This window comes from Calliopsis andreniformis, chromosome 5, assembly GCF_051401765.1.
Source record: "Calliopsis andreniformis isolate RMS-2024a chromosome 5, iyCalAndr_principal, whole genome shotgun sequence".
Taxonomy (NCBI): Eukaryota; Metazoa; Arthropoda; class Insecta; order Hymenoptera; family Andrenidae; genus Calliopsis; species Calliopsis andreniformis.
The window spans coordinates 13,079,281-13,104,458 of NC_135066.1; the positions used below are offsets into that span (position 1 = coordinate 13,079,281).

Consider the following 25,178-nt stretch of genomic DNA (forward strand, 5'->3'; position numbering starts at 1 on the left):
TCTGAAATATTTTCTACTAATTTGTGTTCACATACTTGACCCCTTTAAAACATCGCACAAACTCTGCCACGTTTACTACAAATGTACACACACCTCTTCTGTGGTTGACGATAGAAAAAGGTGACAGAGGAAAGATCTAGCAGGAGTAACAATGCACGTCCAAGGTACAGTCACTCTGCTTTTATCTCTGTAAAAGTATAAAGACAGTATATGCTCAATCTTTTCTTCCATCAATTCTTTCTACCTTTACAGAAGAGATAAGACCAACGATTCATCTAGCTATTCAACCTACATACTCAGGTTGATTAACAATAATAGGGTTCGAATATTATTTTCAAGAGGTTTCAAGTACTTACAAGAGTATTTTCGAATTGTCCAATTGTTCACGCCAGCTTCGTTTTAGGGAATGCCAATTTTCCTACTCATTTGAAATCCATCGAAACAGTAGTTGAAGATTTATAAATGAAAATGCGCGATCATATATCATACTTGATCCCATCCTTGATTGAGTTCAGCGTGTCAGAGGCTCGCAAGAGTAAAACAGAGGAAAAGAATGTCGCGCGACGAGTGGGAACCCTGCACACCGTCGAAGGGAAAAGAAGAGCGAAACAAGTTGAAGTGATTGTGACAAAGATCAGGCTCTGGAATAGAGGGAACACGTGACGGTCCCGTTTCTAACAGAAAATTGCGTAACGTGTCACAGAAAGCTGAATATTAAGATATGTCTGTCCGTGAGTGAACTGGCATGACTTACTGCGATTCTATCGATATGCTAAAGACTTTATTGTGAGGTTCTGTTTCGGAGGGGGCGGTAGGCACGTGGCATCGCCACGTGAGGGTAGAACTGCAAAATAAACCAGAAGTGAGCTAGTGAACCGTGGAAATGAAACGATCATCCCAGAATCGTTCAAGACTGTGATCGACATCACTGTTCGAGTGTTGCTCACTCACGAGACTCAAACCTGAGGCCTGTTTGCAAGCCCCAACGGAACGCACTTCTCTACTTTAGTTAAGTGGACAAAAGTTCCTTCCGAGAAATGAAAAATGATAATGTAGAACGGTCGGCAAGGAAACGATCTCTCAGAGGGACAGGATAGCTGTTTGACGAATGAAAGATTACTATACTGCAAGTTCCTTTGTGGGGGAAGCTGTCCATAATAGCTTCAAAGTATTTCAAAGCTGAGGCTACTGCTGGTACGTGGTTTCATGATCTTCTAAATTTAGGAAATGACTTTATGTTATCTGTTTAAAGATGTGGAGTTCATTTCTATCACGACCCCTATAGGAGATTCGTCATTTCCTTTTTAATCGGTACTGAGTTATATTGGAACTTATTGTGAACTTTATTATGTATATGCAATGATGAAAGTGCATGAGTAAAGTGATTAAAGGTTTATTATAATGATGAGACGAATTTATAGTGAGGTTTCAAGATAGTCAAACAACGTTTCAAGTGGGTTATTACAAGTAATATTAAATGATATAGTCAGATACCTAATCGCCAAAGTTTCTAGATGGAAGACACTGGTAAGGGAAGCATTCAAGTTATTCCCTTCTAATTTCGACATACTTTTGCAAGGGTGGTAAAATAAAAAGAAAATATTCATCTAAATACGAACATAACTCATTGTCAGTTTTATAATTGATCTATAATTACTTTAATAAATATATTCCTATCCTATCACCATGGTATAGAATTTTAGGTTAGTATATCGTTAAAGATATTATGCATGCTTATTCTATGACTAGCAACAGGATTTTGTGTATTACTACTTTGCAAAAGTATATCGAAATCGAAGAGGAACTACTTAAACACGTTCCTTATTAATCCTACATATCAAGATGCTTATTAAAATATTACAAGGTTTATTTTCAGAGGAATAACATCAGTCTTTAATCTCATATTATCTCGTCCTATTCTATCCTTCCAAGAGATCTCTAAATCATGAATCCCAAGTGATTCGTTTGGTCACTTACTTGGGCGCTAAATCTGAGTATCTGGAATCATGGTGGTGGGACGTGCTCTGATGTGCATCAGAGATTCTTTCCCGCTCGTTATATCCAACTGCTGGACCGTCATAGCTTTCCACGTACGCAGATGGATGATGTCTGCTGTGGGCCACGTATTTCTTGTCGTGGACGCTGCAACGAAAAGGCACATTTCAGTCCTGGCTGATGGTGGCCTTCTAGCTACTCGTCATGCGAGTTAGAGAAATCAGAGTACTGTTCTGCTAAGCTGTTTCTGTGTGTTACGTGTCATTAGTGTCTTAAAAGATAGCTTGGCACGCGTTGAAGATCAAGCTCCACGCCGCTAGTGTCAATGCTGTTTTACGCGTGGTAAACAGAGCGTTTCAGAAGCTGTTCGTTCATTGTTTTACAAGATTACTAGTTGAAAGCATCGGAGAAACAGTCACGCGAGTATTAGTATGCTTAGATAAATGGTTAGCACCTTCTGGGGTAATTTTGTAGCAACCATTTTAAATATCATGTTTGTATTTTCGATTAACAAATTTTTGGAACTATAGTGTAGTCTTTGCAGAGATCCAGAAGATGTTAACAGCGAAAATCAAGTAGCAGAATACTTAGGTGGTAAGAGGAGATACTGTAGGATCTGTGACGAAGAAATAAATGTTCTACAAATTAAATAGATATGATCTAATTAGTTCTTGAATCTCTCGTTAAACACTACAGTACAGTAGAATTTACGACAGAATATTTTCCAAAGGTTCTAAAATAGTCCAATGAAATAAAATTCATTGTACTACAAGTTTTCCTATTGCCTTCTATCTTTATCTATCTACAATATTCAGTTTTATTACAAGTGTTTCTTATAAGAAACATTTTTGTTCTCACAATATCTCATCTGGGATGCTCGCCCCATTAAAATTAAATAGGGAGCAGGGTGTCCATGCAATAATGATTATTTAACAGGCTTCTCTACAGGAGTGCTCCTGACACACAGTGTTTTTATGGCAGTAAAAAATCTCCAGTAGCAAATAAAAGTTCAAGACAACTATCTTCTAGATAGATGATCAAATTTTATTATACAGCCTTCTTTAGCATGGAATATAATAAAATTTAATGATCTATTAAAAGGATAGTAGTCTTAAACTTTTATCCATTACTGTATCTGTAATATCAGGTACTGAGAGTATCATCGTGTAACGAATAGTTACGTTAGCTCCAAATGTATACATGCGACATGGTCAACGAAAGTTCAGCATGCGAGCAACTTGGCTGTTGTCGTTTGTATACTTACTGAGCAAGGGGTATGTTATCCCTGTCTGCATACGCGTCATACAAATATTCACTGGAACGGAGCGTGTTAGCGGTTAGATTCCAACAACCATTCCACACATTAGACAGCTACTTTAAACTTAATATAAACTACAGCATTGATAGATCGCAGATATCCGACTGTCTGTCGCAAATTTTAGGAAACAGTAGCCTCGCCAATGGAATCACAATACTTTGCCAATGAAAACGTAAGCTAAAATAGTTCTTAAAATGTTGAGACGCCAGACAATCGAGTTTCTGTCACGGACGCCAAACTTTTAAATATTCTCTTTTATGACATGTTGCGCCCACGAGAAAAAGAAGACGAATACAATTCGACACGACGAGTTATTAGTTTGTAGCATATGGACACACCGAAAGAAAGCGAAAGAAAGAAAGACGCACACGTTTGATCGTCTGTACGAGACCGAAAAAATTGGCGATGCAATTTCGAGACCCGCTAGATTCACTCATGCGAGCTATAGAAAATGAGAAAAATATTACAAGCACGAATGGGTGCATGCTACATGGGTAATATGGAAGTTCGATGACTACCAGATTAAAATAGAGAACTGAATATTTTCTACATAAAGAGCGCTTAGGAATTCGCTGGCTAGAAATTAGCGGAGAAATAATAAGAGAAGCGATTGTTTCCGAGTGGATGTAATGAGTAATATTTGTTCTTAGTTTGCCTGATTTCCTAATTTTTAGCAGATTCTCAGTTGTAGTTGTGGTTTCGATGAATATTTGTAAAGCTCTTCAATTTTTTGAATTTGGTACGTAACACCGAGTAAGATCTGATCTCATAGGGAAAGAGACATCGGTTTCTTTCATGCACGAAATATCTACATCTTGGGGGACGTTTACTAATACTTCGCTTGTCGTTTGAATTTACATGCAATGAAAATGTTCGAAACTTACGCTTCAACTAGGGGTCCTGGATATGGGTCGGATTTTTGGTACAGCGCGCTCAACTTCACGCACAGGATTATGGTCGGGATGAAGAGAACTAAGCACCAACCGACGCTTGCCCAGAAACCATTCTATACAATAAAATAAGAACAATGTTGTAATGTTATTCTTACGAGGACTTCGATCATAAAATAAGTCTTTCAAGCATATACTTACGAATGGATCTAAAATCTTATTGCAACCAGCGACCAGCGTAGCATTATATGCATTTGATACTGGGGCACATTTTCCAATACCCTGGAGCGCCTCAATAATAATATGCTCGAGGAAGTCGTCGACTTGACGGAGAAAAGCGTTTCCAAATCTAGTAGCTAGCTGTAATACAACAGTGCTCGATTTATTTTTGTACTACTGGCAACAAGTTTTCGACTAAACGCAACATATACGAAGATACTTTAAAATATTGTGGTTTTTTAAATGTAAAATGCTATTGCGTCAAACCCATATGATTGTTTGGGCGTTTCATATTTCAAAAACTACAATATTTTTAATTCAATTATCGACATGGAATCTGGTAAACTCAACATGATAAATTTTTATTATACCTCGTTTCTATATTCTAGTAAATACCATATTAATTTTTATCATTTATTATTTAATATCGATAGATCTTAATTCAAATCTTCGTATCTTAAAATTGGGTGTCTCTACTTGAGGATTAAATAACTTCCTATTGTTGTATTTGTTTGAATCACTTTGCCAAGGATTGTATTACTAGGTCTTTTAGCTGCAAAATTAAATAAAAACTCAAGAAACTTACATGTTGAACATACTCTGGCCCATCCTTATTCAGGAACTGCTGCGCCTTCGTCACTTCGTCGACGAGATCATGAATGGCTTCCGCCATGGAGCTGTGATTGAACTTGATGTTCTCTTGGAGCGTCAGAGCTTTTTCGCTCAGTTGTTCGCTAAGCATTGCCATCGGCATTACCAGATCTCTGTGATAATGTTCTAGGTCGTGAGCGTTTTTCTCCAGACTGACGCGGATATCTTCCTGTCCCTCGGGCAGCTTAGTAGCTACGTCGCGCAGCTGCCTTGCTAAGTGCTCCAAATTGATGTTGGTAATATTGTCGGCGAGGATTTCAGCATATTGGTAGAACTTAATGTCACTGAGCCCACTTTGCGCGAGATCGTTCAGCTTCGACTTGGCGCTGTCTGTGAGGATCACCACGCCTGGCGACAGGTTGATCTTGCGACGCAGTTGTTGAATGGTGTTATTGATGTCATAGCGGCCGACATATTCGCGCAATGTTGTTTCGTTGAGCAGATTCTCCAGTTTCAGTACCTTGTACAGCGACTCGTTCAGGTGGCAATGTCTGTAGACAAGCACTGACTTACGTATGCAGCTCTGCAGATCAGTGGCGTCAAACACTTGGCCTAAAGCTTGACGTTGATTTTATTCAAATAATAAGACGGAATAAGACTTTATATAGGGCGAGATTAACGAAGGAACATTTAACATTTACATTAAAAGCACTATTGGAAAAAAATTGCACCCAATATTGATAACACATAGTAACTTCTGCTAGATGTCAAGCTTATAGTAAAAAATATTAATTTTCTTCATTTCTCTAATTTAAAATTTTGTTATAACATTTGGTACTAATATCTGGAATTAATGTATTTTTTGAATTTTTGTAAATTCATTAAAGAAGAAGTAAATATAAAATTTAAATGAGTTATTTTCAAATAAGACATTTTGTTAGAGAGTTGCTAGAGACTTTTTGTTTGTCTAGGATCCTCAGATTCTTTCAAACTTTATTTGGCAGATCCTGTTCATATATGAGTTTGACACCACTGTTATAGATGCTTAATCGCTGAGCTTTATTTATAATGTCACTTACGAGAGTATGTAACTCATGTTTACATCGGCGTTAGGGTTATCAGGGTAAAGTATCCTCTTGATCTGAACGATTTCGTCGACAAGAGCGAACATTCTGTTGTCCTGAGGCTTCTTCAGGGGCTCGCAAACTGCTCGTTGAACCAGAACTCCAGTGACCATGTGTGCCACAGTGATTACCATCAAGACACTCGTTAGCAGGAAGATAATCCAAACAGCCCTAGATGAATCATATAACGCTCGTTGTGTTCACTTATAACTATAGTAGGTGTTACAATGAGTGAGTGGATTGACAGCGAGCACTTGAGAGGCGTTGAAGTGGCGTATGAAGAGGTTCCTCTAAAAATACTCTTTTCTCGCTATTAGTGCAAATTTTTAAACAGATAAAAGTTAAAAGACTTTTCTATTCTCAGAATTTATATTTTATTATCATTACCTACATGATATCTGGTAAATTTTTTTTCAAAAGATTCATTTGAAAGAAATCAGATAGGTAAACTGATAAAGATATAAAATATAAAACGGTAGTGTAAATTTTAATTATTAGGAGAATATAGTACGCGATTTATTATCAAAAGAAAGAGATGTGGTTGGAGCTTACATCATCAAAAATCGGGCTCCAGATCCTTTGTTGCAGCAATCGTCACCGTAGCCATCAGGACGTTTCCCACAGATTCCGCAGAAGAGACCAAAAGTTAAACACATCAGGACAGTTAATAGGATACCTGATATTCCAAGACCCAGATAGTACCTAGAAAACCATACAATATCTTGCAAGACATCTCTTCTCCAGATCAATATTAAGATGCAAGAAATCTCATACTTAAAGTATTACTAAAGAATAAGAATCATATTAAGAATTTTAATTTTAACCTAATCCATAAGTATTTTAAATCAATAAAATATTCAATATTTATATTTTTACAACTCGAGTACTAATCTTAGGAAAATGTTATTCTAACTAAGGTTCGATTATTTCATATGTTTGTAACAAGGTCCTAAGAGAATAGGACTAGTTCAGGACCAGACTAGTTCAGTACAGTATTTTAATAAGAAGTAATTGTTTAGAGTTTGTTTCTACACAAGTTTCAAATAATTACAAGAAAAGTGTACATTGTTTAAGTCATTTGAAGAAACACATTAAAAAGTAGTTGAATGTTCTTATTTACCTATATGGCGAATACTGATCAATGTGCGTTTGAGCAACATCCAGGTGTCGAATGTAAACCCTGTCTATGTCGGTATTGAGTCTATCGATGATCGCTGTCATATTGTTTGCTAGGTTGATTAGCGAATCCCCACACTTTCTGATGCTAGTGCTGACCATAGGAATAGTCTGATTCACAGCGTGTTGGATGTCCTTCTGTATTTTCAGGAAAGACTCCTTGCCCTGGCTGACTTCTGACACGATGTTGCCTCTCATCAGCATAGTGATATTGTGCAAAGCGGAAGTAACGTTCGGCAACTGAAAAGATCGTGCCAAATTGACTGTAAATCACTAATGCCAGTCTACTAGAGAAGGTATGAACATGGTGCTTCACTGACAAAATGCAAACGAATTAGAAGTGTTACAGAAACTTTAGTATCATGCTTGAAGCCTTCTAAAACTGTATCTTTCGAGCACAAAATGGAAGTTAGAACAGTGTGAATGTTTCTCTGAAGTTTGTATTTTATGGATCGATGAAATGCAGAGTGCTGAAATGGATGGGGTGCAGATGAGATTGTCGAGTTTTTTTTGGTTCAGAAACAGAGCAAATCATGCGAATGATCAATTGAATTGTGCAAAACAGGAAATGTTTGCACGTTTTGATGAATGCCTGGTCAATGAGATAATGCGATTTTCTGTTCCCTAGCTATTTGTAGATATATGACGTTAATTTTCACCGCTCTATAGATCACACTTAATGGAAATTCTCAATGTTAACGACACACAGAATGAATTGTACACAGAATTGAAACTACATGCGTTTGCTTACAACTTACAGACTGAAGCTATTTTGGCGAGCATGGAATCAGACAAGTTTACACAGTAAGTCTGTTCGTAAACCAATGGTTGCACATTCATAAGGCTAAGGAAGAAAACAGCGACCGAGTCATACTTATTGATCACGCGTTAAGTGAGAAACCCTTTTGCACTCGGTTCACTGATTTATGAGTGGTTTATTTGGAAGCAGTGAGACTTTCAACGAGAACTGTGACTCTGAACGGTCTAAATTGATACGTGTTTCACGAGAGCCAAATCACCTTTGTCTAGAAGCTTCTACGAAGTTCACAAGAATTTTTTAAGCGACTCGACGATTATGAGTAACACAGTATTCACCAAAAGGATGAAAAAAGTTTGATGAGTGAGGGATCTAGAAATCATTTGCTTCCAAAGTGTATGGTCTGAACTTCTTCAGGAGATTCAAATTATTTGCATCATGGAATACAATAATAATAATTGATATATTAACCCTTAGGTGATGTGGCGCTATTCTCATGGTACAAAAGAAAATTGCTTTTAAGATTTCACCAGGAAGGAAAATCTTAAGCTCAGTACTCAATATTCAGTAATCCAAAACATTAGATTAAAAGTCTTGGACTGGTTTCAAATTTGTACTGTATTTATTATATCTATTATAATATTGACTCGACATCAGCTGAGGGTTAAACGAGTTGAAGCAACTGCAACTCAATGTTTTCTTTATGGAATATAAAAAAGAAGTTCATTGATTGAATATTTTATGACAGAGAATGTATGTCATAACTGAAGCACGATTGATTTCTGAATCACAACTTCATTGAATTTTTCTCGCTTGCTCTGGTGAATATTGTAAGCCCCTAAAGACAATGGCGTTTTTGCACATCTGCATATACATTCTTATCAGATAATAAAGTCATACCTTCGGGAAGTATCGGTCCATGTACTGCATGCGTGTAAAGGAGAAAGAAAAGAACTTATTAGACCAATCATCAAAGTGTCGATCTCAGCTACGTGGAAGCAAAAAAAAGAAAAAAATACCTTGTCGAAGTCTACTTGAACCGACATTTGGTTCACCTTGTAGTCGTTCAGGACCTGCTTGCAATTCTGAGTCTTGCAGGCTGCGAGCGTGTGGAGAAGATTATTCTTGACGCCTCGTACAACTGAGAAAAAAATAAATATTTATTATAATTCTTTCTCTGTTTTAATTAAATACTATGAAATAGGACTAAATGACTTAATAAGGTGAGTTATATTGCGTGAGATTAAAAAAGGGCTTAAATAATTTTCAGACCAAATTAATTTTCCAAGTCAGATATTTTACAAAAAATATTTTAGGTATCTATGTTTTAATTTCGATCCAAAAAAAGAAACTTCAAGTCATGAAAAAAATTACTTCAAGTACATGAAAAAGTTCAAGAAAGAACTAACATAAAGTAAATCTTGCTTCTTTATGAATCACAAAAATCTATCTGTGTTTTAATTTTGATAACTGTGTAGGAGAAGATTATATGCAATTGAAGATTTCTGGGTTAATATAAAATTGTTTGACAAGCAAACGATAATTCTAAACTTTCGTTTGCCCTCTACTGTAGAAGTTGCTTGATAACAACTGTCAGAATTGTAAGGGGTGATTCTACAGGCCAAAGTAGGACAAACATCAAGCGTGACAAAATTGCACTTGAAGCTTCGTTTCAGAGTTATTAACTATTGTGAAAATGTCTCAAATTCGTGTGAAATTGCCTGACTTGTCCGACACAGCGATGCCAGTAGAATAACTCAGTATGACAGTCAAGTCAGACACATTTCAGGCGTATTTTAGAGTCATTTTCAACAAACAGTAACATTGAAATGAAGCCTCAAATGTAATCTTACTATTCTTCATTTTTATCTTGTTTTAGCAAGCATAATCGCTCTCTAAAGTTTCTTCACCAGAGATATCTTGTGAGCAGGCTCTAATGTTACAGAAAAATACAAATTTAACAGACAGAAATTTAGCTATAACTTTCCACAACAAATCTTCTCAGAAATGGTATCAACTATAATTTTTACACAAGTGTCTCTTCTTAGAACAAACTCAAAGCTTCAATATCAAAGAAAGAAGTACCAATATCTAATTGACTAGCGTTCGTCCTCAAGTCCCGCGTGACAGTCTGCATGGTCTTCAGATCTTCCTTGATGGACTCTAAACCAGCCACGATGTCACTGAGATTGGTCAGAGAGACTGCATGGGAATATTCAGCGAGCTGTTCAGTAACGATTCTCCCACTGGCTTGAAGAATATTGTTCAAATTGATCTCGAGCTCTTCGAAATTGGTTTTGAGCAGATTGTTTATCTGCAACTTCGTGGTACTTAAGTACAGCTTCACGTCCTTCAGACTTATCTTGACATTGCTGGGCAGCTCCTTGGTACCCTCCTGCATGTATTGGTTCGTCACAAAGGCGCAGACCACCCCAAATCTGCAATTCACATCGGACGATGGTATCACACAAGCGAGACAAAATCGAAAACAAATTGGAAAGCTCTTTGCTCAGTTCCTCCTTCGAGTTATGCTTGAGCAAATAATTGACTGGCATAAATATGCCTTTGAGTACCTCTTCGGCCTGCATATTGACATTATTCAAGAGAGGGTTCGATTCCACGCGGGAGAAAAATATCATTTGACGTAGGACGTTCAATCAGGTCAACTAAGGGATGGGAATTTTGAAGAGGTATTCTGGATTTTATTTCCTAAATAAGGGTTATAAGAGGAGGATCCCCTCTTAGAGATTTCCGAGATTCATATAAATTAAGGTCTCTTTCATGGATTTCGTTAAAATTAAGTTTTCAAGTAGCTATGCTGCAAAATACTTCCTCAACTATTAACCCTTTGCACTCAAAGGTCCTGATTGATTTTCCATTGATTTTGTCTCTTTAGAAAGGACAACCGAGTGCAAAGGGTTAGATAATTCTTAACTGACTAATGTAGTCCACAGAGGCATAAATAAGACGCTTTTAAATGATATGATACAAACATAAAAATTATTTGAGAAGCTACATCACTTTCTTGGTTTCAAGAAATCAAAAAATTGTGAATGTTGGTACGTGTAGAATACTTAATAAAAGGATTTTTTGGATTGAAATAATATTCACAATAGTGTGAATTCATATATATCTTCAAATGCATTTTTTTCAATATTACAATTTTTGATTTTTTGAAATCAACAAGGTGGTATATCCTCTTAATATATATACATATATATAACATAAAAAAATTAAATAATGCAGTGTAAAAAAGGGCAAGCCTTAGACATTATTTCATTTCAGAATATCAAGTGAGGCTGAGTTACTTAAATGATGAAAATTAGAAGTATCACTTACAATATAATAGTAGCGACCGCTATGAGCACCATGCTGAGCATCACCTTCTTGCAATGATCGCCTTTCTTATCAAAAGGCTGGCTCTTAGCACCGCAATGACCAGCGCACCTACAGCAGCAGAAGAAGAGCCCCACGCAGGGCAAAATCGCTGCTAGAAGGATACCAACCAGGGCTAAACCAGCGAGCCCACCATAATGAGTCACAACGATTTTCCACTCAGATAATGGATACTGGAACTGTGGTACTCCATCTTCGACGACGAACATTCCTGTAACAGAAACAAATCGTCATATTATTACGTATTATTAATAGCAGAAAGTATCTTCAGTGGAAGATATTATATGATTTAAAAAAATGATCTTTTAGCACTTCGACAGTAGAAAGAGGTCGGAAGAGATATGCAATTTTTTTTTAGTGTCTCGAATTCTAATTGTAACACAAAACTAAGAATATATACAGAATGTTATGAAGTTGCTGAGACAAGTAGAAAAGTAGACTTTTTATACGAGGAAATAAAGAATAAGATTTTTTTTTTATGAGTCTATACTTAAAGAAGATGACGTAAAATATTTGTTAATTGTGTGTCCACCTTACATTATGTCGAGGTGACGATTTTATTATGGATTCTATTGTACAGAAGCTTCCCTCTAATTCTACTGAAAAGTTTATTATTTATTATTCCTTTATTAGTTTAATAAAATTGCAACTTTTGGTGAATAGAATGTGTTTTTTATTCTTTAAAAAACTTCCACGCACCGTAACAACTGTAAACACAAACATATTCCGTTTTTTATTTTATTTTTATCGACATCTTGTCATGCCCCGATTCTCACTCAGAATAAGCTGTCAAAAGATTAAAGTATCTAATGCCATTTATTTTCTTTGAATTTATATGTAAACTATCGTGCATAAGTATTTGGACACTTTCACATTATACATTGAAAATGCATGAAATACTTACACTTTTTTATTTACACTAACTGATATTAAATGTTATTCTCCCTGGTATTCGTAAACCTTACATAATCATCTGAGATGAGATTTGTAGCTAAAACTATATCACAGAATTTTACTTAGCATACTTTACATACTTCGATAACGCTAAAGTGTTCAAATATTTATGTACGACAGTATACATTACGCATATTCAATTATTTTTATCTATGTTATGTTTTTCTACTATCTCACAAAATAAATACTCAAAATACTTCGAATTCTTTTTTACTAAACACAGAAATAGTCAATAAGATTGAATAACTATGTACCACTTGCTATCGCCAAAGAGTATTTATTTAGATCCCCAAATACCGCGTGAAAAATCCCAAAACAAGATGAGCATATTGAATGAACCAATACGCAAGTAATTGGAAGCATCAATGGAGCACGAAAGGAACGAGCATCGAGAAGAAAGCAGCGGAAGAACGAGCAGAAGAGAGACAAAGATTGAAGAGCGTGTTTTCCATCTGCAGCCTCGATACCAGTTTTCGGGATGAGAACAACGGGAAAACGAGGACACGGTCGGAAGTAGGACGTAGGTCAGGAGGAAGGGTTGCCAGGTCGAAGGGTGAACGTAATGGGGTCGGTTGGGGGAAATTTATTTCCTAGTTGGCCCTGGGAAATATGGATCAAACGTCGATGACCGACTGCGTCGGATTAAGACCCCTGGACCGCTGCATTGATTTTTCGATGCACCACGCTGCGTTTCTCCTTGGGACGTGTCTAACTTGCAGCGGACTCTTTTGCGTTGTTTTCACAGTTGTACGATAATGGCGAGCTACGTCACAGTTTTACAAAATTTCGGGTAACGATTGAAGAGGAAATACAGGGTGATCAGTTTAACTGGAAACCCTCTGAGTGTTGGCAGCATTTATTGTAAATGCTGTAGCGCTGGAAGTGCTGCCAACACGTATTAGAGGAATCCACCAGTTAACCTGATCACTCTGTATACAGGACGAGTCATTTAACTCTTTCACTCGAATTTACTTGTAAACTACAGGGTGATCAGGTTAACTCGAAATCTTCCGAGTCATGGCAGCATTTATTGTAAATGCTATAATATTGGAAGTGCTGCCAACACGTATTAGAGGGATCCAGTTAACCTGATCACTCTGTATACAGAACGAGTCATTTAACTCTTTCACTCGAATTTACTTGTAAACTATAGGGTGATCAGGTTAACTGGAAATCTTCCGAGTCATGGCAGCATTTATTGTAAATGCTATAGCATTGGAAGTGCTGCCAACACGTATTAGAGCGTTTCCAGTTAAATTGATCGCTCTGTATACAGGATGAGCCATTTAACTCTTTCACTGGAATTTATTTGTAAATTACAGGGTAATCAGTTTAACTGGAAACCCTCTGAGTTTTGGCAGCACTTATTGTAAATGCTATAGTATTGGAAGCGCTGCCAATATTCATTAGAGGGTTTCCAGTTAAACTGATCACCCTGTATATGCTGAATAAAATAATGTTTAGGACGAAAGTTGCTTGGTATAAAGATGAGCATACAGTACAATAATTATTCATTCTTTTACAAGTAAATTTGGACGAAGGAGTTAAATGACCCACTCTGTGTACTTACAAAGAAGAGATTCAGAAGATGAACTAACTTTTCTTCCTTAAAGCAAGAGTGCATAGTGTATGCTAATAGACCCTGGAAATTTTTACCTTTCATCACAGAATTATATTCATCTGACGTAAAATGACATAAGAAAGTAATATTATATAGCCAATTCCCTTTTTCACAATTATTTAATCGATCAATGTAAAAAATAACTGAAGTAAATTAAACCTTCAGTCTTTAATATTTTAAGAAATGTTTGATTCTAGCCCAAATGCATGGTGCACACGATGCAGGCGATTATCGCAATTTAGGCGGGCAGATCCATCAAATTGCTGGGAGATTTTCGTATGCAAAAGTAACTCGGTCGGTGGAACTATTGTAGTTCCAGTCGTCGTGCACCGTCGAGTTTCGTTTCTGCTGCAACTTGGGCCGAGTCAGTCGGTGCATCGAGCGTGCAGCGGGTATCATTCGAATCCACGTGGATGGATTTATTGCAATCGTACAGGCCTCGCTAAAGCCAGGAAACACGAAGAAGTTTCGCGTCTCGACTGTGGTCTATTGAGCTCCAACTATTTGCATTGCAATCTAGCTGCAACTGCACAGATGGTCAGGACCATTGTCTCTCTATCTCCTCCGATATGAAGTATTTTAGTTCTCTAATACGAGCAAGTTTTCTGTCTTTATACATCTTGCCTAGCTTGTCTGCTTTCATTATTGAATTAATTACTTTGCATTGTTGTAGGTAATTATACCTAGAGATGTGCTAATCTTTTGACAGTTAATGACGTGGTATCTAGAATCTTTGTTTCGCAATTTTATTCATTGTTAACAGTAGAAGATGGGTTTCTGATGCTGATTCACGTGTTGATGAGTAGTGTTTGTCTTCCCAGAAGTGGATCTAAGCGGTTCTGTATATGATCGATTATACTGATAACAGCACTTACAATCTGTATTCAGGTTTTCAAGACGCTATTAAGTGAACTACATATGTAAGTATTACATATTGACGTGTTACTGATGATACACGCGAATTGTACCCTAATCTTAGGAATGAGAGACTAAGAGACAATCAAATAGTAGTTTAAAGTAGTATAGATAGCGATGAGAGAAATATGGATCACAAGAATTGTTTTATGGTCTATATACAATATACTAACAATACGTATTAAAAAAGATTTCTGTATATAAACAAACTAATTTTCATCATTAACAAATTAATTTTCTCATTAATTTAAATTGAATGTTTTATTCCTAAAAAATAGATATGTGTATTTTGTATCTCATTATCAGAAAATAGTAAAGATAATGATAATAAAATCTTGAAAAGGGGAGCCACTGTCTCCCTTAACAAGCAAACGCACATGAACCTGTTCACCAAATGAGAAAATCTCGCAATTTTGATTCATGTAAATGCTATCAATTGAACAATCAATCATTCATTAGAGAACTTTTCAAAATTTTCCTTTTGTCTCGATTCGTTCTGAACCCTCCACTCGTTAACCAGAATTACTCCATTGTAAAATCTTGTTCAGCAAAGGCAATTAATTATAAAATACTGAATAGTCAATGTTTCAATTTCAATTATAAAAGCTAAATTCAACTATAATATATCCATGTATATTTATCAGTCATATTACATGTAATTTAATAAACAGATTTTCCATATACATAATGCTTATCGATGCAATTTTCGTACCATATTTAGTCGCTTAAAAATCTGACAAAAGCGAGATTCAGAAGTGAATAGGCTAATTAAAAACGGAGGCCACTGTCAATCAGGTTCCACGAACGGGGGGAGAGACCCAGTTAGCAATAGTCAGCGATAATAGCGAACAAAAAGATCGTCGTTAGTTCTACTTTACATGGTCGTATAGGGGAGTGCAGGAAATCGGTCGTTCTTGTGATGCTTCCCAATGGGAATGCTCATCGATGCATTTTTCTACTGAAAGATTATCGACGATGACCATATCACAATGAAACTGATAGGAAATTTTTACAGATGGATAACTGCTATATTTCCATCACGAATTACAGTCGACTGTATACAATAGATATTGGACAAAAGCGTTCACAGAAGTTTTTATTTTTATTTATCATGTTGGTGGCTTGAAAGTTCTACTCTGAATTTTATTATCTATAATTAGTTGGCTCAGTAAAGATTACGCGAAGATATTTGCACACTATAAAATCTGAAGTAAATTTCATGTTTCTATTTAACTGAATAAGCGAATTCAAACATTTATCATATAAAAAATATTCATGTAAAAAACATTGCAGCTCTCTTAATATTCCTCTTAGCAGTTTTCCCAATTGCAATTGTAATCTTTCACAGACTTTTTCACAGAAACTCTTCATCCAAGTAGTTAAGTCCTGAAATTTTGAAATATTTCCTAACAACGCGCAAGCGACATATTAATTTGTCAAAAAGTTGGGCTTTTGTGTCTTGTCTCGTTGCGAGGAGGAAAGAAAGGGGAAAAACGGGACGAGAAATCATTGTAAAGCCACTGGCGGTACAAATATTCATTATCTCGAAATTTACGGCGATGATAAGGGGAAAGAGGCACGTGAACTGTCGTGTTCTGCATCTCAAATTTCTTTCTCTTTTTGGAGGAAATGTGTACGTGCAGTAGTACCGTCGTGTTGCAATTTTATTCACGCAGACAAGTCGCAGAACAAACATACTATGCGCTCTGAAATACCTGGGGAAATGTGTTGCAAGAGAGACGCAATCTGCACGCGATTTTTTCCACGAAGGAAAATGGTCTGCGCACAAAATTATGGTAGCCCACAAATGTTACAAGTTTATTTCTACTGGTTCATATTTCGCAATTTTTATTTTGCAAAATTTACATCTTTGAAAATAGAATAGAGCTTGGGTATCAGGTAGACCTGGAAGCATATGAAATACTATTTCAAATAACTATTTTATGCTATAGTTATTGTGTTATTGAAATTAAAAAATTTTTTAGAAACAAAATAATTTGGAAAATAAGTCAAGTGTAATAAGCCACTTGTTTTTTAAAAGAAAGCCTAGTTTTAAATACTTTATGAGATACTTCATTGTTTTTTGAAAACTTGAAACAGATACTGAAATGTTGCAGTTTATTCTAAATATTTCTTTATAATTTTCTATAAATTATAGAACTGTGAAAAGATGGAAGATCTAGTTAAGTATCTACTGCTTCCAATTACCTTGTTCTATACTCTTTATACATATCTCAAATGACACAAGAAATCAATGTGTGGATTATACAAAGGATTATACACAGTATTCCATTAAAAGAAAGTGCAACTGCACTTTCCAAGTGCTTCGATTTTTCCTATCTTCTCTTGGAACACGACACTTTGGCTGTGTTACAAGAATTACCTTGAATTTTGGCTATTGGTCTAGTATAGTTTGTATAGGGAGCTCCATAATTTGTCGATTTCAATGGGCGTCAGGGAAAGTTCAATGGAACAGACTCGCAGAGAGAGTAACACGCGTGGTCACAGGTGTCGTTAAATGTCCAAGACGGAAAACCACGACAAGGCATTAGCATAATCGTGCTGGAGGTCAATGACTCTGAGAAATCGATCGAAACCCTGGTCGACAGTGAGCCTATTGCACCGTTGCACTGATACAACTACCTTCCACCTGGCTGCACTGCCCTTCTTTAATTATTCAAAGGGCTTTTTCCAGCGGAAGTTCTTTGACCCACGCGCTACCTCGCGTTTATCTCTGCGATGAAGAGGGCTCGTTAAATTTTCATGAAACGTTTAAACAGTAATCGTTTAAGTAGATTTACAGTTTTGTTCTTTAAAGCTACTGTCATTTATCTAATGTATCGTTAAAGAAGATACACGAGTATCTGTAGATATTGGCTAGAACGTAAAACGATTATTTTATGATTGTTTTCTGTTCAGTTTTGAATATGAAACTGAATTTTGTTTAGTACAGTTTCTATTGACTGTAAGTTTATTGATATCTCTACCACCTCTTCTGTATTTCTTCTATAGAATTACTCTCATTACATAGTTCTTTCAATCTCACCTGCGATAAGATAAATGCAAATCGTTGTCGCGTGACTTACATTTAGAAACGTGTCTATTATAGTTTGCAAGTTTGAAGTTGGTGTACTATGATATTATAATATTATTCCTTACAGCTCAGTGCTATTTTCCTTATTTTTTGAAGTTATTTTTGTTGTGTTTTATTTTAGGTATGCACTTGATAAGAAGAATGAAGATTGCATTTCTGTTAAACCCATTTATATACATTTGAATATAGTTTTTTAAATATATAAATGCAACACCCTATGCTCAATTTTATACATGAGGAACCACTTATTAAATATCTAAATATATTACATTATATTATTATTTTTTAAGTAATTAACATAGTAGTAAGTATAATAGCGAGTAAGTGATTTTAATTAATACATTATTAAGTACCTAAATATATCGTATAAGGTATTCGACAACAGGTGCTAGAAATTTTAGAAAGTGATTCTATATGCTAAAGTAAAATGAACATGAAGAATATCGAAGTTATTAATTGTTGAGGAAACTCGTATCAATAAGATACATGTGAAATGTGTCTGACTTGAAAATGCATTCTACTGATATCGCTGCACCTGCCTGGTGAATGCACGGCGGCAGTAGAATAAGTCTGAAGTCAGACATAGTTCTCGAGCGATTTAGGTACATGTATTTTTCACAATTACATTTGTTATCGAATAGCCTGTCTACAGACTGTCCAAATTGAAGCAGGCTACATAAACATCTTCTTTCTATCTTTCTTCTTTTCTATTTCTATTTCTAATGACACGAAAATTGTCCATGGCATAACTTAAATGGTTTCAAAGAAGGAATATCGTGGAAGAACAATCTTCTGTCTAAGATCATTTTTTTAAGCTTTCTATATTTTCGTATTAATTAAAACAGAGGGCATATTTAGGTGGGTCGTAGTATTACACGCCAAGAATATTTCTATTATCTTTCCTTCTTTCAGTTCTTTATAACTCTCTACCACTAAGTCTTTATGGTCCTCTCGATAACCTAATTTTATTGGTTTTATCTCTGAACGAAGTATGCGATAAACCGAAACACATTTTGGTTGCACTTTACGTGCACTCGACTTCAGGTTGCATTATGAGACATTAGAACAGCGCAGCGTAACCGTGGCTTTGTAACAAGAGAAAACCTCGACCTCCGTGCTCAGTCGATTTCCGGTTTGCCACGATGCGCTTGAGACCGAGTCACGTACACGTGAGAAAGATGATCTTGTTTCCAGCGCAACGGTTTTCTTAACCGATGATCGAACAGTTTCCAGGATTACGTGGGTGATCGTTTCAAGGTAAAGGGTACAAAAATAGTTTTAACAAAAAGGAAACTTATGCAATATGACCGTATCTCTGCATGGTTAATAATAACTGTGCAACTTGGTCTACGAGATCTACGATACCATTATTTTATTTTTGTTGAACTTCTTTTATTTTTGTTCTACTATTTTTAGTACTATACAGAGTGTTTCATAATACATGGAACCCACTTCGAGACTTGATTATATGTTTAGAAACAATGAAGAAAAATCATATAAACACACGTCCTATCAGTCTTCGTTTATGAGATATAATGAATTTTCTGTTTTAATCTCCTCTACAGAAGATGCCCAAAAAATACATCAACGTACTTTGTGGCTGTCAGTTTCTCATGAAGAAGAAAAGGTCCAGCTAAAAATCCTGCTAACGAACTATTGCTGAACAGAGATATTGCTCTGTTTATAAAATTCATTATATCTCATAAACAAAGACGCATAGGACATGCGTTTATGTCTTTTCTTCAGTATTTTTGGGCATACAATCAACTCTCGAAGTGGGTCCACATGCTGTGAAACACCCAGTATCCCTACCCAGACCTAACAAGGTTTTTGTGAATTATACAGACAGCCAATTTTGTCAAAGAAGAACGTCGCTCAAAATGACGACACTTATTCTAAAAAATCAGCGAGGACCTACATCATCCTCAACTTCACCACGATCGTTTTCAAAATAAGTCCCAGAAAAGGAGGATCCTCGAATCAACTCCAAAAGTTAATCCTCCAGTTGTCGCTGAGACGGCAACGATCCAACGAACTTCGAGTTCGCGTTATCGACAGAGGTCGAGAATTATTCCGCGGTCGAAAGTCGATTTAGCAAAATTTAAATATCGTTGACGAGATCGTATCGATAAGCGGGGAACAAAAGTTCCTGGAGCGACTCGATTTACCTGGGACACGAGAGGGAACGGCTGCTAGCCGATGAACAGGCATCGAAAAGCGATAGGAAAGCGGTTTTAAATCGGACCACTGAGTCGCTTTCCATTTTATTATCCCAAGTTTCCGCTTGGCAATCCCAGCGGGCACGGCCGCTATTATCGTAATGAAGAAATCCATTAGCTTCCTACTCGGTAAATATTGGTATATCGGATATTTCGATTGATGGCAACTTTTTTCTTCCGGGATAAATGACGTCACCAGCATATAATAACACTAAGTACTCTTACCAGACTGGGATTTCTATTCGAAATTTTACTCTGCAGACACATTGTAAGAAACAGATCTATTCTTACAACTTTAGAGAACCTAACTAGCAAATACTATTAGTAATTAAATACCTTAAGGTCCTTAAGTTTAAGTTACCTCAAGATAATACCAAGTTGATCGACAAGCAATATCAATAAAAAAAAAGTATATTACAATTCTATTCTTGACAGAGTGAACGTAATAGAAAACTTGACGTTTCAGCGAAAAATTGGATTTAATACTGCGGAATTAGCAGAATATAATTACCTATGTACAAGTTACTAAATTTTCGTCTAGGTATCGACGAAACTGCAACCGATGCAGCTTTAAAAGTAAGGATTATACTCAAGGATTTTTTTGTGGTGGCTCGACAGAAAGTGGAGGCGACGGATGGGCGTTAAGCGAATTAAAAGAGCGGCTTAATTGACATCGAACGAAGGCCCGTCGCGACGAGACCAGCGTTTCGGTCGATGAATACGCGACGGGGCTCGGGTCGAGAATAACGAGATACCCCGAGGACAGTGGCCCGCCCCGAAACTTCCGGTGCATTGTGCGAAAAGGAAACGCGATGCTAGAAGGCGGAGGCGGTGCATAGAGTTTCAAAATAATTGTCTAGCCGCGAAAAAGAAAACAAAATTTTGACTATTTTCGAGTTGAATTATTTCGAGTAGAACCTTGATTCATTCTTGGTACACGAAGAGATGTACTAATTTGTTTATAATATTCATGTATTGATTTTTATGCAGATTGAGTACAAAGTTAAGTGTATTAAATAAATGATTAAATTCAAGTTAAAATGTAGTTTAGATTAGAATATATGAATTATAATAATTAAAAATTGGTGGATTATAATTATATTGAATCTGAGGCAATCTTTTAATAGTTAGCTTTATTTTCTTGAGGAAACTACTATTATTTCACTATGTAAGTCGTAATCGATATCCTACTGTACTTTTATTATTATTATAATATTAAATATTTGTAATCCTAAATAACAACAATTACTCGAAGTTCGGTTATTTGAGGTTCTACTGTATTTAATTTTTGATTGTCACTGACTGTTTAAATTCATCAGGTTCTTATTTGTCTATAAAAATTGTTTAAATGGATTTAAAGAGACTCCAGCGTCTCTAAAAATGCCATTTCACAGTTTCTGCGTCTTTTCCTAAGAAACAATGGCCTTAACATTGAATAATTTAATGTTTCACAGACTTTATGCATGAAAGTATGTACTTATATAATTTCTTATTGCAATATAAGGCTTGAGAAATTGATGATAGTTACAAGTAGAGATACTAAAAAATAATCAATTTTTGGTACAGATATTTTCCTTTTTGCTGTCATCAGTCAGTATCTTAGTAACAACTGTACCACGTAAAATATTAACAAATTTGAAGCATTGAATTTCTTACTGTGTCTTATTTTATTGTTCTAGATATGTGAAGTTACTTCCGAAAATCATTTATATCCATTCCCTTCTACATCTATATAAAATCGTCACATACAGGAAAGTTCAACAAGTAGTCCAACTCCCGAACCTTCCCTCTTTCTATTATACAAGGGACCTCACAGACGATCAGTAATACTACGAATAAAATTGAATCAGAATCCTGACAGCACACGTACCTAAATATTGTTTGTGACATGAGTGAATTACTGTAAATCCTAAATTTCATTACTTGTCATATAAAGATTTCTTATAATAAAAATAAATATTTAAATATTAAATATAGTATTAATATAATACACTATCTTGTATTATGTTTCGAAGTTTCCATCTCTTCAGCTCTACAATATAAATAAACTAACCCATAGCATACTATGTAAATCCCCCTTACCTTTAAAAGTTCTTTAATTGTTAAGTTTTTCAAGTTATATTTAATCCATAAATATTCGAAACCTTTTCATTATTTCTTTCAATTTTCCGCGTTCTAATTCCTCGAAATTCGTATTTGAACTCCGAGCGTCTATGCCTTGGTACGATGAGAGTCAACTGGAAGTAGAACGTTCTCTATTTTACCATGGAAAACCTGTCGTAGATGTAACTATGCACACGTATATCTCGTTGCACTTATTGCAGACCGACGTAGAAGCAAAAGCAGCTCGCGTAGGAAGCGTTAATGACTTTCTAGGCGTTTAAATATTCCCATCCGAAGGACAGAGTTGATCACACCGGAACGGCCTCGCCAGTGATTTTGCCTCGTTCGAATCCAGAGAAAGCCATGCTCTGCGAGAGCCTCGTTGTGAACCTCTGACTTATAACCGTGTTACGTGTTAAGTACCGTAATATCGCGAGTCGTTGGCCGTTTGATATTTCTTAATCGTTATTTGCATTCCCGCGGTGGCTTCGTTTCGTCTGTAAAATGTTTCATGTGTGCAATTTAGCGCACAGTGCCTTCGAAATTCCAGCTATAAAAGATGTTTCACTTCGATTCGTATCGACAAGTGCAGCAGTGAAACTGGAGACTGTCCTAGGTCTATTCTTGCTTGTACCGTTAAGCTGTATCGACAAGTGCTCCGTTTCCATTTCTAATAATAGGTTGACAGTAAAATGCACCTTATTCCTGCTTCATCTTACATTTATTGCTTTCTCTTCTTTTCCTTGAAATTTCTAAGTTTATTAAGATTAGGGGATATTTTCATATTTAGCATTAAATGAGTTACTTGATAATTGTACATTATCTCGTGGACAATGTACGAGAAACTAAGAAACAAATTACCTTTCATGATAATCAATTACCTTGATTTATTATTACATAGAGTGTTATCATTTTTCGATTAATTTAAGTAAGAATTCAAATAAATGTCATTCGTAATGTTTTCCCGAGAGAGGAAAATGATAATGGCTCTTTAGTGCTTCAGAAAATTGGAGCACATGGTATTACAAGTCATGCTCTCGAACCACAAGCGTGTTTTTACTACACGTCGATAAAGCACTGCAGATCATAGACTGACAACGAATAGCATCATAAACTAGTCTGAACGATGTATCAACGTTAAAAGTAATCATAGGGCGATAAAAATGGCTCAGTGGCTGGATAGCAAAATTATGGACAGCATTAAACGGCGCTAAACCAGGATTTATCCACTCACAACGGTATGCAATAGTGGAAGCACCTCTCTGCGTAGAGCTTCGTAGGCTTCCATGATATTCTCCCTGTCTTTTCGTTTTTTTTTCCTTTTTTTATGTATTACGCTTCTCTGAGCATGTAACAGTAAACCTCCCCCCAATTGTCTTGACTTTTTGCTTCTAAAAATACCCTCACCTGTTGGGGTCATCCATCATCTTCAAAACTGAGTTTCTTCCTTTTGTACTATGCATGTACACCACCGACTAAAAGTATTAGAGCACTTGCTCTGTCACATCATATATACTTGAAAAAAGTTTTAATATCAGTAACGAATAGCGCTTAAAACGCTTAAAATTTGCGTGAAGATTGTCTGATTTATAACTTATTTTACTACCGAGGACGTGGAGCAGTATGATCAGACGCAGTGAATAAGTAGAATAACTAGAGAATAAGTAGAATAACTATAGAGACGCAGTAGAATAAGTTCCAAGTCAGACATAGTGAAATCAGTGGAGAAAATCCTAAATCAGACGTAGTAAAACCAGTAGATTAAGTCTTGAGACAGACACAGCAAAATCAGAAGAATAAGATCCAAGCCAGACATAGAAAGATAAGTAGAATGAGACTTATGTCAGACACAGAGAGATAAGTAGAATACGACTTAAGTCAGATATAGAGAAATCAGTAGAATGAGATTTGAGTTAGACACTGTGAAACTAGTAGAATAAATTCCAAGTCAGACATAGTAAAATCAGTGGAGTAAATCCTAAATCCTACATAGTAAAACCAGTAGATTAAGTCTTGAGACAGACATAGCAAAATCAGCAGAATAAGATCCAAGTCAGACACAGTATCCAAAATATCATCGTACGATAAAAACTATTATGCTGGAGTTATCCAAGTCTCCTGCAGGATTTACAAAAGTACTCTAACAAGCCTGGGTTTAATAGACTTAGTAAGAGTCGACTTTGTAGATTTAACATAGCTGCTTCTACTGTACACAAGCTAGGTTTGTTAATTCTACAAAGGTCCATAACAAATCCTACAAAAGTCTACTCTGCTTAAATCTACTTAAGAGACTAAATCTACTTTACAAAAAGAAGATTTTCGATAACAAGTGGTAAAAATCTTAGCTAAAACCAGTACTGCAACAGATTCAAATGAAATCAAAGGACGAACACTGGATACTTCCGTCAAGAGAACAATTCTTATGGCGGTCATGTCGAACGAAACCAACAAACGAATCCTGCCAAAAAGGAAAGCGAGTGCAGTCATGGAGAGACTGCAAAACCGTCGAAAGTACCGCGAAACCACAGAGTCAGTGCCTGGGTGCATCGTCTTACCGGAAACAGGGTTTCCCTGACACCTAAAGCTACGTCTACACTGAGGCGACAACGAGCAACATTTTGTCGCCACTTGTGTAAAAAATAAGAAAAACGTGGGACACTTTTGGAGGACAGATTCTAGACACAAAAGCAATGAAAGGTTCAAATGCATACAGTCCCAGAACTGATGGTACATGAAAGATAGATCGAGAATATAGAATAAACTTTTTTGATATCATACTTTGTGTTCGAAAAAATTGACTCTGAAT

At 36.1% G+C, this 25,178-nt stretch overlaps 1 protein-coding gene across 4 annotated transcripts in view; it reads right to left on the reverse strand.

Moving 5' to 3' along the window:
• Window positions 1-25,178, reverse strand: part of LOC143179054 (prominin-like protein) — a 68,455-nt gene that overhangs the window by 8,152 nt on the left and 35,125 nt on the right. For 3 of the 4 annotated variants that reach the window (XR_013001889.1, XR_013001890.1, XM_076378050.1), the window contains exons 2-13: window positions 11,410-11,677; window positions 10,156-10,508; window positions 9,090-9,211; window positions 8,971-8,994; window positions 7,258-7,553; window positions 6,690-6,839; window positions 6,093-6,308; window positions 5,009-5,564; window positions 4,405-4,563; window positions 4,198-4,319; window positions 3,260-3,310; window positions 1,978-2,142 (exon numbers count right to left, since the gene is read on the reverse strand). Coding sequence is in view for 2 of the 4 variants with exons in the window: in XM_076378050.1 (XP_076234165.1) it covers window positions 1,978-2,142; window positions 3,260-3,310; window positions 4,198-4,319; window positions 4,405-4,563; window positions 5,009-5,564; window positions 6,093-6,308; window positions 6,690-6,839; window positions 7,258-7,553; window positions 8,971-8,994; window positions 9,090-9,211; window positions 10,156-10,508; window positions 11,410-11,677 (2,482 nt within the window). In the remaining 2 variants the exon portion in view is untranslated. The remainder of the gene's footprint in view (window positions 1-1,977; window positions 2,143-3,259; window positions 3,311-4,197; window positions 4,320-4,404; window positions 4,564-5,008; window positions 5,565-6,092; window positions 6,309-6,689; window positions 6,840-7,257; window positions 7,554-8,970; window positions 8,995-9,089; window positions 9,212-10,155; window positions 10,509-11,409; window positions 11,678-25,178) is intronic. The other variant, XM_076378051.1, reaches the window with a different exon arrangement.